This window comes from Hemiscyllium ocellatum, chromosome 9 (assembly GCF_020745735.1).
Source record: "Hemiscyllium ocellatum isolate sHemOce1 chromosome 9, sHemOce1.pat.X.cur, whole genome shotgun sequence".
Taxonomy (NCBI): domain Eukaryota; kingdom Metazoa; phylum Chordata; class Chondrichthyes; order Orectolobiformes; family Hemiscylliidae; genus Hemiscyllium; species Hemiscyllium ocellatum.
The window spans coordinates 21,889,587-21,907,000 of record NC_083409.1 but is presented as its reverse complement, the minus strand read 5'-3'; the positions used below and the strand labels follow the sequence as shown (position 1 = coordinate 21,907,000).

At 56.0% G+C, this 17,414-nt stretch overlaps 1 protein-coding gene across 1 annotated transcript in view; it reads right to left on the bottom strand.

Moving 5' to 3' along the window:
* abt1 (activator of basal transcription 1) overlaps positions 1-6,939 on the bottom strand; it is a 25,534-nt gene extending 18,595 nt beyond the window's left edge. Inside the window, exon 1 of the mRNA XM_060829645.1 lies at positions 6,616-6,939. Within this exon, the coding sequence (XP_060685628.1) occupies positions 6,616-6,925 (310 nt within the window). The 5' untranslated portion in view covers positions 6,926-6,939. The remainder of the gene's footprint in view (positions 1-6,615) is intronic.
* Positions 6,940-17,414: the final 10,475 nt, after the last annotated feature.

Genomic DNA, 17,414 nt, shown 5'->3' with positions numbered 1-17,414 from the left:
CCCCCAACATCCTCAACCCCCTTCCCCCCAACATCCTCAACCCCCCTCCCCCCCCACATCCTCAACCCCCCTCCCCCCCACATCCTCAACCCCCCTCCCCCCCACATCCTCAACCCCATCTTCACCCCCTCCCCTCCACATCCTCACCCCCCCAACCACATCCTCACCACCCTCCCCCCTCATCCTCCCCCCTCCCCCCACATCCTCACCCCTCCCCCTCGTCCTAACCCACCCCCCTTGTCCTCACCCCCTCACACCCCTTGTCCTCGCACCCTCCCCCCTGTCCTCATCCTCAACCCCCCATCCCTCATCCTCACCCCTTCCCCCTCATCCTCACCCCTTCCCCCTCACCTCCTCATACCCCTCGTCCTCACCTCCTCATACCCCTCGTCCTCACCTCCTCATACCCCTCGTCCTCACCTCCTCATACCCCACATCCTCACCCCCCTTCCCCCCACACCCTCACCCCCCTCCCCCCCACATCCTCACCCCCCTCCCCCCCTCATCCTCACCCCCCTCCCCCCCCTCATCCTCACCCCCCTCCCCCCCCACATCCTCTCCCCCCCATCCCCCCCCACATCCTCACCCCCACGCCCCCACATCCTCACCCCCCCCCTCCCCCCCCACATCCTCACCCCCTCCCCCCCCCCCTCGTCCTCACCCCTCACCCCCCCCATCCTCACCCCCCTCCCTCATCCTCACACCCCCACCCTCACCTACACCCTCACCCCCTCATCCTCTCCCCCCTCCTTTTTAACCCCCCCACATCCTCAACCCCATCCTCTCGACATCCTCACCCCTTTCCCCTCATCCTCACCCTATCCCCCCATCCCCACCTCCTCCCCCCTCGTCCTCTCACCCTCCCCCCCCTCGTGCTCTCACCCTCCCCCCCCTCGTCCTCTCACCCTCCCCCCCCTCGTGCTCTCACCCTCCCCCCGTCGTCCTCTCACCCTCCCCCCTCCCCTAACCCCTCCCCGCTCGTCCTCTCACCCTCCCCCTCGTCCTCTCAACCCCCCCGTTCTCTCAGCCCCCCATCGTCCTCTCACCCTCCCCTCTCCCCCGTCGTCCTCACCCTCACCCCCTCCCTCCCTCATCCTTACCCCCTTCATCCTCACCCCCTCCCTCATCCTCACCCTCCCATCCCTCATCCTCACCCCCTCATCCTCACCCCCCTCCGCCCACATCCTCACCCCCACCCCCCACTCGTCCCCACCACCTCCCTCCCACATCCTCGCCTCCCCTTCGCCCACATCCTCACCCCTCTACGCCTCATCCTCACCCCCCCTCCCCCCACTTCCTCACCACCCCCCCCTCATCCCCCCACTTTCTCACCCCCCTCCCTCACACCCCCACGTCCTCACCCCCCTCCCTCACACCCCCACGTCCTCACCCCCCTTCACCCCACGTCCTCACCCCCCCTTCACCCCACACATCCTCACCCCCCCTTCCCCCCACACATCCTCACCCCCCCTTCCCCCCACACATCCTCACCCCCCCTTCCCCCCACACATCCTAACCCCCCCTTTCCCCCACACATCCTAACCCCCCCTTTCCCCCACACATCCTCACCCCCCCTTCCCCCCACACATCCTCACCCCCCCTTCCCCCCACACATCCTCACCCCCCCCCTTCCCCCCACACATCCTCACCCCCCCCTTCCCCCCACACATCCTCACCCCCCCTTCCCCCCACACATCCTCACACCCCCCCACCACTTCCTCACCCCCCTCTGCCCTACATCCTCACCCCTCCCCCCTCATCCTCACCCCCCTCCGCCCACATCCTCACCCCCCACCCCTCACTCGTCCTCACCCCCTCCCTCCCTCATCCTCACCCCCCTCCCCCTACTTCCTCACCCCCTCCCTCATCCTCACACTTCCCGCCTACATCATCACCCCCTTCACCCCCACATCCTCACCCCCTTCCCCCCCTCATCCTCACCCCCACCCCTCATCCTCACCCCTCCCCCCACATCCTCAACCCCCTTCCCCCCCTCATCCTCAACCCCCTTCCCAACCACATCTTCACCCCCTCCCCTCCACATCCTCACCCCCCCAACCACATCCTCATCCCCTCCGCCCACATCCTCACCCCCACCCCCCACTCGTCCCCACCCCCTCCCTCCCACATCCTCGCCTCCCCTTCGCCCACATCCTCACCCCTCCAACCCTCATCCTCACCCCCCTCCCCCCAACTTCCTCACCACCCCTCCCTCATCCCCCCATTTTCTCACCCCCTCCCTCACACACCCCGCTCCCTCACACCCCCACTTCCTCATCCCCCCCATCCTCACCCCACTTCCCCCCACACATCCTCACCCCCACCCCCCCTCCGCCCTACATCCTCACCCCTCCCCCCACATCCTCACCCCCTCCGCCCTACATCCTCACCCCTCCCCCCACATCCTCACCCCCTCCCTCGCCCACATCCTCACCCCCCTCCGCCCACATCCTCACCCCTACCCCTCACTCGTCCTCACCCCCTCCCTCCCTCATCCTCACCCCCTCTATCCCTCATCCTCACCACCCTCCATCCCTCATCCTCACCACCCTCCCCCCCTCATCCTCACCACCCTCCCCCCACTTCCTCACCCCCCCCTCCCCCCACTTCCTCACCCCCCCTCACCCCCCCACTTCCTCACCCCCCTCCCTCATCCTCACACCTCCCGCCTACATCATCACACCCTTCCCCCCACATCCTCACCCCCCTTCCCCCCGCATACTCACCCCCACACACCCCCTCATCCTCACCCCTCTACCCCATCAACCCCCACCCCTCATCCACACCCCTCTACCCCCTCATCAACCCCCACCCCTCATCCTCACCCCCACCCCTCATCCTCCCCCCTCCCCCACATCCTCAACCCCCTTCCCCCACATCCTCAACCCCTTTCCCCCCAACATCCTCAACCCCCTTCCCCCCAACATCCTCAACCCCCTTCCCCCCAACATCCTCAACCCCCCTCCCCCCCCACATCCTCAACCCCCCTCCCCCCCACATCCTCAACCCCCCCCCCCCCCACATCCTCAACCCCATCTTCACCCCCTCCCCTCCACACCTCACTCCCCTCACCCCCCCAACCACATCCTCACCCCCTCCCCCCCTCATCCTCCCCCCTCCCCCCACATCCTCACCCCCTCCCCCTCGTCCTAACCCACCCCCCTTGTCCTCACCCCCTCACACCCCTTGTCCTCGCACCCTCCCCCCTGTCCTCATCCTCAACCCCCCATCCCTCATCCTCAACCCCCCATCCTCACCCCCATCCCTCATCCTCACCCCTTCCCCCTCATCCTCACCCACCCCCTCCCCCTCACCTCCTCATACCCCTCGTCCTCACCTCCTCATACCCCTCGTCCTCACCTCCTCATACCCCACATCCTCACCCCCATCCCCCCCCACACCCTCACCCCCCTCCCCCCCCACATCCTCACCCCCCTCCCCCCCTCATCCTCACCCCCCCTCCCCCCCCCACATCCTCTCCCCCCCCACATCCTCTCCCCCCCCACATCCTCACCCCCACGCCCCCACATCCTCACCCCCTCCCCCCCCCACATCCTCACCCCCTCCCCCCTCGTCCTCACCCCTCACCCCCCCCATCCTCACCCCCCTCCCTCATCCTCACACCCCCACCCTCACCTACACCCTCACCCCCTCTCATACTCTCCCCCCTCCTTTTTAACCCCCCCACATCCTCAACCCCATCCTCTCGACATCCTCACCCCTTTCCCCTCATCCTCACCCTATCCCCCCATCCCCACCTCCTCCCCCCTCGTCCTCTCACCCTTCCCCCCTCGTCCTCTCACCCTCCCCCCCCTCGTGCTCTCACCCTCCCCCCCCCTCGTCCTCTCACCCTCCCCCCCCTCGTGCTCTCACCCTCCCCCCGTCGTCCTCTCACCCTCCCCCCTCCCCTAACCCCTCCCCGCTCGTCCTCTCACCCTTCCCCCCTCGTCCTCTCACCCCCCCCCCCCCTCGTGCTCTCACCCTCCCCCCCCCCCTCGTCCTCTCACCCTCCCCCCGTCGTCCTCTCACCCTCCCCCCTCCCCTAACCCCTCCCCGCTCGTCCTCTCACCCTCCCCCTCGTCCTCTCAACCCCCCCGTTCTCTCAGCCCCCCATCGTCCTCTCCCCTCCCCTCTCCCCCGTCGTCCTCACCCTCACCCCCTCCCTCCCTCATCCTTACCCCCTTCATCCTCACCCCCTCCCTCATCCTCACCCTCCCATCCCTCATCCTCACCCCCTCATCCTCACCCCCCTCCGCCCACATCCTCACCCCCACCCCCCACTCGTCCCCACCACCTCCCTCCCACATCCTTGCCTCCCCTTCGCCCACATCCTCACCCCTCTACGCCTCATCCTCACCCCCCTCCCCCCACTTCCTCACCACCCCTCCCTCATCCCCCCACTTTCTCACCCCCCTCCCTCACACCCCCACGTCCTCACCCCCCTCCCTCACACCCCCACGTCCTCACCCCCCTTCACCCCACGTCCTCACCCCCCCTTCACCCCACACATCCTCACCCCCCCTTCCCCCCACACATCCTCACCCCCCCTTCCCCCCACACATCCTCACCCCCCCTTCCCCCCACACATCCTCACCCCCCCTTCCCCCCACACATCCTAACCCCCCCTTTCCCCCACACATCCTAACCCCCCCTTTCCCCCACACATCCTCACCCCCCCCTTCCCCCCACACATCCTCACCCCCCCTTCCCCCCACACATCCTCACCCCCCCTTCCCCCCACACATCCTCACACCCTCCCCACCACTTCCTCACCCCCCTCTGCCCTACATCCTCACCCCTCCCCCCTCATCCTCACCCCCCTCCGCCCACATCCTCACCCCCACCCCTCACTCGTCCTCACCCCCTCCCTCCCTCATCCTCACCCCCCTCCCCCTACTTCCTCACCCCCTCCCTCATCCTCACACTTCCCGCCTACATCATCACCCCCTTCACCCCCACATCCTCACCCCCTTCCCCCCTCATCCTCACCCCCACCCCTCATCCTCACCCCTCCCCCCACATCCTCAACCCCCTTCCCCCCCTCATCCTCAACCCCCTTCCCAACCACATCTTCACCCCCTCCCCTCCACATCCTCACCCCCCCAACCACATCCTCATCCCCTCCCCCCACATCCTCATCCCCTCCCTCCACATCCTCATCCCCTCCCCCCACATCCTCATCCCCTCCCCCCCACATCCGCACCCGTTCCCCCTCGTCCTAACCCACCCTTGTCCTCACCCCCTCACACCCCTCGTCCTCGCACCCTCCCCCCTCGTCCTCACCCCTCACCCCCATCCTCATCTTCACCCCCCCATCCTCATCCTCACCCCCCATCCTCACCCTCACCCCCCCGTCCTCACCCCCCCTTCTTAACCCCCCACATCCTCACCCGTTTCCCCTCATCCTCACCCTATCCCCCCTCGTCCTCTCACCCTCCCCCCCTCGTCCTCACCCCTCCCCCCTCGTCCTCACCCTCACCCCCCTCCCTCCCTCATCCTCACCCCCCTCATCCTCACTCCCCCTCCCTCATCCTCACTCCCCCTCCCTCATCCTCACCCTCACCCCCCCATCCTCACCCTCACCCCCCCATCCTCACCCTCACCCCCCCATCCTCACCCGTTCCCCCTCGTCCTCACCCCCCTCACACCCCTCCCTCTTCCTCAACCCGCATCCCTCATCCACACCCCCCATCCATCATCCTCACCCCCCATCCCTCATCCTCACCCCTTCCCCCTCACCCTCACCTCCTCATACCCCTCACCCTCACCTCCTCATACCCCTCATCCTCACCTCCTCCCCCCTCATCCTCACCTCCTCCCCCCTCATCCTCACCTCCTCCCCCCCATCCTCACACCCCCATCCCTCACCCTCACCTCCTCATACCCCACATCCTCAGCCCCCTCCCCCCAACATCCTCACCCCACTCCCCCCACATCCTCACCCCCGCTCCCAACCACATCCTCACCCCCTCCCCCCCACATCCTCACCCCCTCCCCCCCACATCCTCACCCCCTCCCCCCCCACATCCTCACCCGTTCCCCCTCATCCTCACCCCCTCACACCCCTCGTCCTCGCACCCTCCCCCTCGTCCTCACCCCTCACCCCCCCATCCTCACCCCCCTCCCTCATCCTCGCACCCTCCCCCCTCGTCCTCACCCCTCACCCCCCCATCCTCACCCCCCTCCCTCATCCTCGCACCCTCCCCCCTCGTCCTCACCCCTCACCCCCCCATCCTCACCCCCCTCCCTCATCCTCGCACCCTCCCCCCTCGTCCTCACCCCTCACCCCCCCATCCTCACCCCCCTCCCTCATCCTCACACCCCCACCCTCACCTACGCCCTCACCCCCCTCATCCTCTCCCCCCTCCTTTTTAACACCCCCACATCCTCAACCCGATCCCCTCCACATCCTCACCCCTTTCCCCTCATCCTCACCCTATCCCCCTCATCCCCTCATACCCCTCGTCCTCTCACCCTCCCCCCCCCCTCGTCCTCACCCCTCCCCCTCGTCCTCTCAACCCCCGTTCTCTCAGCCCCCCCTCGTCCTCACCCTCACCCTCCCTCATCCTTTCCCCCCCCCCCCCCATCCCACATCCCCCCTCACCCCCCCCTCACCTCTCTCCTGAATGAACACTCTGCCGATCTCCCCGAACACCGACATCATGTTCCGGAGCTGTTTGGGCCCCAGGCCCGGGGGCAGGAAACTCACATACAGCACCCCGGGGAGAGGGCACGGGGAACCGGCGGGGGGATCGGGATCGGGTCCGTCCTCGGCGTCCGGGTCCGGGTCCGGGTCCAGGGGAGGAACAGGCCCCGAGTCCGCCATTACAGACAGAGCGAGGGTGCACCCGGGAAACTGAATAACGGGCGCCCGGGAAGCTGAATAGCGAGAATGCCCCGGCAACTGAATACAGGGAGACGGCATTGTGACAGCGCGCGGGCAGCCGCATAGCGGGAACCCCGGAAACTGAATAGCAGAAGAGCCCGGCAAATTGAATCGTGTGGGAGCCCAGGAAACTGAATAGAGGCAGAGCCCGGGACACTGAATTAGAGGGAGAGGACAGTGGCTGGGTACATGAGGCGCTGTGGGCCATCAGCAGCAGCAGAGTTATGTTACAGTGTAATCTGTAACCTCATGGTGCGGTGTATACCTCACTCCTGGGTCACCATCAACCCTGGTTCAATGTAGAGTGTAGGAGGGCATGCCAGGAGCAGCACCCACACACACAGTATGATTAGATTAGATTACTTACAGTGTGGAAACAGGCCCTTCAGCCCAACAAGTCCACACCGACCTGCCCAAGCGCACCCACCCAGACCCATTCCCCTACATTCACCCCTGCACCTAACACGACGGGCAATTTAGCGTGGCCAATTCACTGAACCTATGCTTCTGGCAGATGGTGTGTGTGAATGCATGCGGAAAGATGTAATCACCCCCATCTACAAGGGTGGAAATTAGCAATTGGTGACTAATTTCTTCGCTGAAGGCAGGCTACAAAATCCTGTCATCACCCACTGGGTCAAGACTGCTCTGAGGTCAGTGATTCATCCTGACCAAACTGTGTTGTAGGTAAAAACAATGACTGCAGATGCTGGAAACCAGATTCTGGATCAGTGGTGCTGGAAGAGCACATCAGTTCAGGCAGCATCCAAAGTGCAGCAAAATCGACGTTTCGGGCAAAAGCCCTTCATCGTATTCCTGATGAAGGGCTTTTGCCCAAAACGTCGATTTTGCTGCACTTTGGATGCTGCCTGAACTGCTGTGCTCTTCCAGCACCACTAATCCACAAACTGTGTTGTACCAGGCAGGACAATGTCTGAGGGCCTTGCAGTCCTCAGGGATAGGGTTGCGTATGTGCAGGATGAGGAAGGCGGGATAGACTGCCTCATCAGCCTGGATCAGAGAAAAGGCCTTCGATAAGGATATCACGCACCTACATGTGGGACATGGTCTCCAAAGTGGGCTTTGAGGAGGGAATTCGCAAATGGACCTGATTGCTCTACAACAATATTCTTAGTGTAGTCTCAATCAATAGGTGGTAACCAGAAAGCTTCCCAATCAGACCTAGAGTTGGGTAGAGCTGCACTCTCTCTGCTGCTTTGTTTGTGTGTCATATAGAGATTTTTGCTGACACCGTCAGGGATGATGAGAGCCTGAGAAGGGTGACTATTCCAGGCAGCAGAGGCCTGCCTGTACATGGATGACATCACATTTTTCTGTTCGGATCCACTATCAGTGCGCAGATCCGTGAGCATCTGCGATCACTTTGAACTGGCCTTGGGAGCCAAGGTAAATCGAGGCAAGAATGAGGTCATGTTAGTCAGGAACTGAACTGACTGCTCCTTTATCCCCTTCACTGTCAGTATAGATTACCTGAATGTTCTGGGAATATGGCTTGGAGCGCCTGGGCCATATTGCCATGATGAGGCAGAAACTGGCATCTGGAGATCTAAAATGGACTGTGCCTGCAGGGACACCATGTACAAAACTCTGAATAAGGGAGGGAAAAATGTATCCAACGCCACTCTTCCTGATGGCCACCTTTGTGTGCGGCTGCACCAAGCTGTACGTAGATGGTCAGTGTACAAATACCAAGTGTCACTACATACTGAGGTTCTATCTGTCCCATGTTGCGAATGATGGGACTGGCCTCAATGCTACGGAACGCTCCAAGTAGTTGGATCGTTCTACATCACCTGTCCTTCATGAAGAAATTTATAAAGAAAACACGTTTGACTACAAGTCTATCAGGAAGTGGTCAGCATGTAGTGTCCTTGAGACCCTTCGGGAAAAGGATAGGGTGGGTCCTGTTGTGTAGTTTCCTGAACAAATTGTCTAAGTCATTTGGCAGGATGCTGCATCACCAGAACTTTCCAACAAGCACCAAGGCATCACTTGGCTGGTGACGAGAGGGGCATACCTGTGAGATCCTTCATGTATACCTGGTTGGTCTGCACGCTGCCCTTGAACAAACTGAGACTGTCACACATCTCCTTTCAGAATGTGCCTTTGCAAAGGATGTCTGGAGGAAGATGCAGTGGTTTTTGCCAAGGTTCATTCCGAGCAGCTTTGTGATGCAGGACTCTGTGCGCTATGGTCTGTTCCCCAAGACAAACATTGACTGCGCCTGCAGGACCATCAGTTCAGTGAACAACATTCTTTGGTCTACCCAAAAGGTTTTGGTTTTCCAGAACAAGGAATTGACTTCGACCAAGTGTCCAAGGTGCAGGACACGCTAAAGCCTAGGAACTGCCACCAAGGCATTAATACGGGTCCGTTCAGGAAGTGGGCCCTCCTGGTGCCTCAAATGCATGTAAATATTGCCTTGTATAGTTAAGAGATGTCTTTGATTTGTTTGGATTGAGTGCCAATTCTCCAAATTTTTAATACGAGGCTTTACCTCTCATTGGTAGAATGGTAGATATTGGTTGATTATCAATGTGTCACTCTGTCTTGTAACCTTCGCCATCCCTCTCTGCAGCCACTCAGCGACATCCCAGACTTTGGTTCCAGGGAGGAAGCTCATCATCCTGGAGTCACATCTGGTGACACTTGTCTGTTCCCATAACTAATGAGGCCCCTAACACTATCAATCCTGCTTCCTTCTTCTTCCCCTCCTGTACAATGAGGCCAATTGTGGTGCCAGAAATCTAGTACTGAGTGCACTTCCTTGAAGTACCAGTGTTCTCAAGCATTCACTATTCTTCCATTCATTGACTCCATCTATACTTTCCACTGCCTCCGGAAAGCAACTAACATAATCAAAGACCCCACTCACACTGGTTATACTCTGCATCCATTGACTCCATCTATACTTTCCACTGCTTTGGGGAAGTAACCAATATAATCAAAGACCCCTCCCACACCGTTATACTGTCTTGCACCTTCTTCCATCTGGAGAAGATGTAAAAGTTTGAATACGCGTGAAAAAAGATTCAAGAACATCTTCTTCCCTGCTGTTATCAGACTTTCTAATGGACCTCTCAAATGTTAATGTTGATCTTTCTCTCTTTGCACATTCTCTGTGGCTGTAACACTGCATGTTGCACTCTGCCTTAGAACGTAGAAAATTACAGCGCAGTACAGGCCCTTCAGCTCTCGATGTTGCACTGATTGTGGAACCAACCTGAAGCCCATCTAACCTAGGAAGGCCCATCTAACCTAGCCTATTCCATTCTCGTCCATATAGGAGAAAGTAAGGACTGCAGATGCTGGAGATCAGAGCTTAAAAATGTGTTGCTGGAAAAGCGCAGCAGGTCAGGCAGCATCCAAGGAGCAGGAGAATTGATGTTTCGGGCATAAGCCCTTCTTCAGGAATGAGGAAGATGTGCCAAGCAGGCTAAGATAAAAGGTAGGGAGGAAGGACTTGGGGGAGGGGCGTTGGGAATGAGATAGGTGGAAGGAGGTCAAGGTGAGAGCGATAGGCTGGAGGGGGGGTGGGAGCGGAGAGGTCGGGAAGAAGATTGCAGGTCAAGAAGGCGGTGCTGAGTCCGAGGGTTAGGACAGAGATAAGGTGGGGGGAGGGGAAATGAGGAAGCTGGAGAAATCTGTATTCATACCTTGTGGTTGGAGGGTTCCTAGGTGGAAGATGAGGCACTCTTCCTCCAGGTGTTGTGTTGCCATGGTCTGGCGATGGAGGAGGCCAAGGACTGCATGTCCTTGGTGGTGTGGGAGGGGGAGTTAAAGTGTTCAGCCACAGGGCAGTTGGGTTGGTTGATGTGGGTGTCCCAGAGGTGTTCTCTAAAACGTTCTGCAAGTAGGCGGCCTGTCTCCCCAATGTAGAGGAGGCCACATCGGGTGCAGCGGATGCAGTAAATAATGTGTGTGGAGGTGCAGGTGAATTTGTGACGGATTTGGAAGGATCCCTTGGGGCCTTGGAAGGAAGTGAGGGGGGAAGGTGTGGGCGCAAGTTTTGCATTTCTTGCAGTTGCAGGGGAAGGTGCCGGGAGTGGAGGTTGGGTTGGTGGGGGATGTGGACCTGACGAGGGAGTCGCGGAGGGAGTGGTCTTTCCGGAACGCTGATAGGGGAGGGGAGGGAAATATATCCTTGGTGGTGGGGTCTGTTTGGAGGTGGTGGAAATGACGAAGGATGATATGATGTATCTGGAGGTTGGTGGGTGGTAGGTGAGGACCAGTGGGGTTCTGTCCTGGTGGCGATTGGAGGGGCAGGGTTCAAGGGCGGAGGAGCGGGAAGTGGAAGAGATGCGGTGGAGAGCATCGTCAACCACGTCTGAGGAGAAATTGCGGTCTTTGAAGAAGGAGGCCATCTGGGTTGTTCAGTATTGGAATTGGCCCTTCTGGGAGCAGATGCGGCGGAGGCGAAGGAATTGGGAATATGGGATGGCATTTTTACAGGGGGCAGGGTGGGAGGAGGTGTAATCTAGGTAGTTGTGGGAGTCGGTCGGTTTATAGTAAATGTCCGTGTTGAGTCGGTCGCCCGAGATAGAAATGGAGAGGTTGAGGAAGGGGAGGGAGGAGTCTGAGACTTTCCAGGTAAATTTGAGGTCGGGGTGGAAGGTGTTGGTAAAGCGGATGAACTGTTCAAACTCCTCGTGGGAGCACAAGGTAGCGTCGATACAGTCGTCGATGTAGCAGAGGAAAAGGTGGGGGGTGGTGCCAGTGTAGCTGCGGAAGATGGACTGTTCCATAAATCCGATGAAGAGGCAGGCATAGCTGGGGCCCACGCAGGTGCCCATGGCTACTCCTTTGGTTTGGAGGAAGTGGGAGGATTGGAAAGAAGTTGTTCAGGGTGAGGACCAGTTCAGTCAGTCGAAGGAGGGTGTCAGCGGAAGGATACTGGTTGGGTCAGCGGGAAAGGAAGAAGTGGAGGGCTTTGAAGCCTTCGTGATGGGGGATGGAGGTATACAGGGACTGGATGTCCATGGTGAAGATAAGGCGTTGTGGGCCTGGGAAGCGAAAATCATGGAGGAGGTGGAGGGCGTGGGTGGTGTCCCGAACGTAGGTGGGGAGTTCTTGGACTAAGGGGGACAGGACCGTGTCGAGGTATGCAGAGATGAGTTCGGTGGGGCAGGAGCAGTCAGGTTTGTAGATTTTGGGCAGGAGGTAGAAACGGGTGGTACAGGGTTGTGGGAATATGAGGTTGGAGGCGGTGGATGGGAGATCCCCTGAGGTGATGAGGTTATGGAAGGTCTGGGAGGTGATGGTTTGGTGGTGGGAGGGGGGTCATGGTCAAGGGGCAGTTGGATGAGGTGTCCGCAAGCTGGCGTTTAGCCTCAGCAATGTAAAGATTGGTGCACCAAACTACTACCGCGCCTCCCTTGTCTGCCGGTTTGATAGTGAGGTTGGAGTTGGAGCGGAGGCAGTGGAGGGCTGCATGTTGCGAGGGTGAGAGGTTGGAGTGGGTGAGAGGGGTGGACAGGTTGAGGCGGTTAATGTCGCAGCGGCAGTTGGCTATGAAGAGATCGAGGGCAGGTAAGAGGCCAGCACGGTGTGTCCATGTGGATGGGGTGTGTTGGAGGTGGGAGAAGGGGTCATCAGAGGGTGGGCGAGAATCCTAGTTGAAGAAGTAGGCACGGAGGCGAAGGCGGCGGAAGAATTGTTTGATGTCTCGTCGCATGTTGAACTCGTTAATCCGGGAGCGTAGGGGGATGAAGGTGAGGCCTCTGCTGAGGACTGATCTTTCATCCTCAGAGAGGGGGAGGGCTGGCGGGATCGTCCATATGCCTATCCAATGACCATTTAAATGCCCTTAAAGTTGGCAAGTCTACTACTGTTGCAAGCTGTGTGTTCCACTCTCCTACTACTCTCTGAGTAAAGAAACTATCTCTGACATCTATCCTATATCTATCACCCCTCAATTTAAAGCTATGTCTTGCTACCCTGATGCAGGTTTTATGGTATGATCTGCCCGTATAGCATTAAAAAATAACACTTTTCACTGTATCTCAGTACGTGTGACAACAATAAATCAAATCAAATCAGTCCTCAGCTTCCTGAACAGAAAACTGATTTGTGAGTGGGACTCCAGGTGACTCCTGCCTGACCTGTCTGTTTCGCCTTGACTACCTGGTGGTAACGTCTTTACCTTCATTTCTCCAGACACTTGATCAGTTGTATGACCATCTCTCTAAATGTGCCATCCACATAACTGTCAGCCTTATAAAGTGTCTCCTGTCACACAGCTGCACTTCCTAGAACCATTCACTGAAATATGTTGTTTGTTGTGAGCCAGGAACTATTTTCTGCCATTAATTCTTTCTTTCTTTGACCATTGGTCACTACCTTTGTATGTCTTCCTCCTTTTTAAAGTGCCATTGTTTTGATCTTTATTCCCCAAAGTTCCAAAACAAGAAGAGATCGAGGGCAGGTAAGAGGCCAGCACGGGGTGTCCAGGTGGATGGGGTGTATTGGAGGTAGGAGAAGGGGTTGTCTGAGGGTGGGCGAGAATCCTGGTTGTAGAAGTAGGCGCGGAGGTGAAAGCGGCGGAAGAATTGTTCGATGTCTCGTCGCGTGTTGAACTCGTTAATCCGGGAGTGTAGGGGGATGAAGGTGAGGCCTCTGCTGAGGACTGATCTTTCATCCTCAGAGAGGGGGAGGGCTGGAGGGATCATCCATATGCCTATCCAATGACCATTTAAATGCCCTTAAAGTTGGCGAGTCTACTACTGTTGCAAGCTGTGCGTTTCAAGACAAAAGATGGAAAATTATAGGCCAATTAGCCTAATCTCGGTTGTTGATAAAATTCTAGAATCCATCATTAAGGATGAGGTTTCTAAATTCTTGGAAGAGCAGAGTCTGATTAGAACAAGTCAACATGGATTTAGTAAGGGGAGGTCGTGCCTGACAAACCTATTGGAATTCTTTGAAAAGGTGACAAGTGGGTTAGACTAGGGAAACCCAGGGGATGTGGTCTATCTAGACTTCCAAAAGGCCTTTGATAAGGTGCCACACGGGAGGCTGCTGAGCAAGGTGATGGCCCAAGGTGAGCTACTGGTATGGATTGAGGATTGGCTGTCTGACAGAAGGCAGAGAGTTGGGATAAAAGGTTCTTTTTCGGAATGGCAGCTGGTGACCAGCGGTGTCCCGCAGGGTTCAGTGTTGGGGCTGCAGCTGTTCACGTTATATATTAATGATCTGGATGAAGGGATTGGGGGCATTCTAGCGAAGTTTGCCAATGATACGAAGTTAGGTGGACAGGCAGGTAGTACTGAGGAAGTGGAGAGGCTGCAGAAGGATCTAAACAGTTTGGGAGAGTGGTCCAGGAAATGGCTGATGGAATTCAACGTGAGCAAATGCGAGGTCTTGCACTTTGGAAAAAAGAATAAAAGCATAGACTACTTTCTAAACGGTGAGAAAATTTGTAAAACCAAAGTACAAAGAGATCTTTGGAGTGCTAGTCGAGGATTCTCTAAAGGTAAACATGCAGGTTGAGTCCGTGATTAAGAAAGCGAATGCAATGTTGTCACTTATCTCAAGAGGGTTGGAATATAAAAGCACCGTTGTGCTACTGAGACTTTATAAAGCTCTGGTTAGGCCCCATTTGGAGTACTGTGTCCAGTTTTGGTCCCTGGCAGGACATACTGGCACTGGAACGTGTCCAGTGGAGATTCACACGGATGATCTCTGGAATAACATATGAGGAACGGCTGAGGATCCTGGGATTGCATTCATTAGAGTTTAGAAGATTAAGGGGAGACTTAATAGAAACTTACAAGATAATACATGGCTTGGAAAGGGTGGACGCTAGGAAATTTTTTCCGTTAGGCGAGGAGACTAGGACCCGTGGACACAGCCTTAAAATTAGAGGGGGTCAATTCAGAATAGAAATGCGGAGACATTTCTTCAGCCTGAGAGTGGTAGGCCTGTGCAATTCATTGCCGCAGAGTGCAGTGGAGGCTGGGACGCTAAATGTCTTCAAGGCAGAGATTGATAAATTCTTGATGTGTCGAGGAATTAAGGGCTATGGGGAGAATGCGGGTAAGTGGAGTTGAATCAGCCATGATTGAATGGCGGACTGGACTCGATGGGCCGAATGGCCTTACTTCCACTCCTATGCCTTGTGGTTTTATGGTCTTAATACAACAGTATATAAAATTGCTGCTCCTTGATCTCAAGGAAATCACCTCCAATTGCTATAAAATAAAACCCTCAAAAAAGGAGCAGCTCTTACAGCCACAATTTTTGGTAAGGTCCTAGGGAGTTTGCTGAACAAAGACCTTGGAATGCAGGTTCATAATTCCTTGAAAGTGGAGTCTCAGGTAGATAGGTTAGTGAAGAAGGTGTTTCCTTTATTGGACAGAGCATTGAGTATAGGAGTTGGGAGGTCATGTTGCAGCTGTACAGGACATTGGTTAGGCCACTTTTGGAATATTGTGTGCAATTCTGGTCTTCTTCCTATCAGAAGGATGTTGTGAAACTTGAAAAGGTTTCAGAAAAGATTTACAAGGATGTTGCCAGGGTTGGAGGATTTGAACTATAGGGAGAGGCTGAATAGGTTGGAGCTGTTTTCCCTGGAGTATTGGAGGCTGAGGGGTGACCTTATAGAGGTTTATAAAATCATGAGGGGCATGGATAGGGTAAATAGACAAAATCTTTTCCCTGGAGTGGGGGAATCCAGAACTAGAGGGCATAGGATTGGGTGAGAGGTGAAAAATTTAAAAGGGACCTAAGAGGTAACTTTTTCATGCAGAAAGTGGTGCATATATGAAATGAGTGCCAGAGAAAGTCGTGAGGCTGGTACAATTATATTTAAAAGGCATTGGATGGGTATATAAATAGGAAGGGTTTATAAGGATATGGGCCAAATGCTGGCAAATCGGACTAGGTTAGGTTAGGATATCTGGTTGGCATGGATGAGTTGGACCGATTTCAGATAGTCAACATGGTTTCGTCAAGGGCAGGTCATGTCTCACAAACCTCACTGAGTTTTTTGAGAAGGTGACCAAGCATGTAGATGAGGGTAGGGCAGTTGACGTGGTATACATAGACTTCAGTAACGTCTTTGATAAGGTTCCACATGGTAGGCTGTTGTAAAAAATGCAGAGGCATGGGATCGAGGGTGCTTTAGCAGTTTGAATTAGAAACTGGCTTTCTGAAAGAAGGCAGTGAGTGGTGGTTGATGGGAAAAATTCAGCTAGTGGTGAATTATTAGTGGTGTGCCACAAGGATCTGTTTTGGGACCACTGCTGTTTGTCATTTTTATAAATGACTTAGACACAGGCATAGGTGGATGGATTAGTAAATTTGCAGATGACACTAAAGTCGGTGGAGTAGTGGACAGTTTGGAAGAATGTTACAGGTTGCAGGGCAACTTGGATAAACTGCAGAATTGGGCAGAGAGGTGGCAAATGGAGTTCAGTGCAGCTAAATGAGAGGTGATTCATACATAGAACATAGAACATAGAAGGATACAGCGCAGTACAGGCCCTTCGGCCCTCGATGTTGCGCCGACCGAATCCTACCTAACCTATACTAGCCCAATAACTTCCAAATGCCTATCCAATGCCCGCTTAAATGACCATAAAGAAGGAGAGTTCACCACTGATACGGGCAGGGCATTCCATGAACTCACAACCCGCTGTGTGAAGAATCTACCCCTAACATCTGTCCTATACCTACCACCCCTTAATTTAAAGCTATGTCCCCTAGTAACACCTGACTCCATTAGCGGTAAAAGGTTCTTAGTATCTACCCTATCTAAACCCCTAATCATCTTATACACTTCTATCAGATCTCCCCTAAACCTTCTCTTCTCCAATGAGAACAGCCCCAAGTGCCTCAGCCTTTCCTCATAAGATTTTCCTACCATTCCAGGCAACATCCTGGTAAACCTCCTCTGCACTCGTTCTACAGCTTCCACATCCTTCCTATAGTATGGCGACCAAAACTGCACACAATACTCCAGATGAGGCCGCACCAGAGTCTTATACAACTGCAACATGACCTCAGGACTCCGGAACTCAATTCCTCTGCCAATAAAGCCCAGTACACCATATGCCTTCCTCACAGCACTATTTACCTGGGTGGCAACTTTCAGAGATCTGTGTACATGGACACCAAGATCCCTCTGCTCATCCACACTACCAAGTAGCCTACCATTAGCCCAGTAATCCATCATCTTGTTATTCCTACCAAAGTGAACGACTTCGCACTTAGCTACATTGAATTCCATTTGCCACATTTCCGCCCAGCTCTGCAACTTATCTATATCCCGCTGTAACCTACCACTTCCTTCCTCACTATCCACAACTCCACCGACTTTTGTGTCATCCGCAAACTTGCTTACCCAGCTTTCAAGTCCTTCCTCTAGATCATTTATAAAGATAACAAAAAGCAATGGTCCCAAAACACTTTGGGATTCACTTTGGGAAAAATGACAGGAGGGCAGAGTACTGGGTCAATGAAAAGATTCTTGGTAGTGTGGATCTACAGAGGGATCTTGGAGTCCATG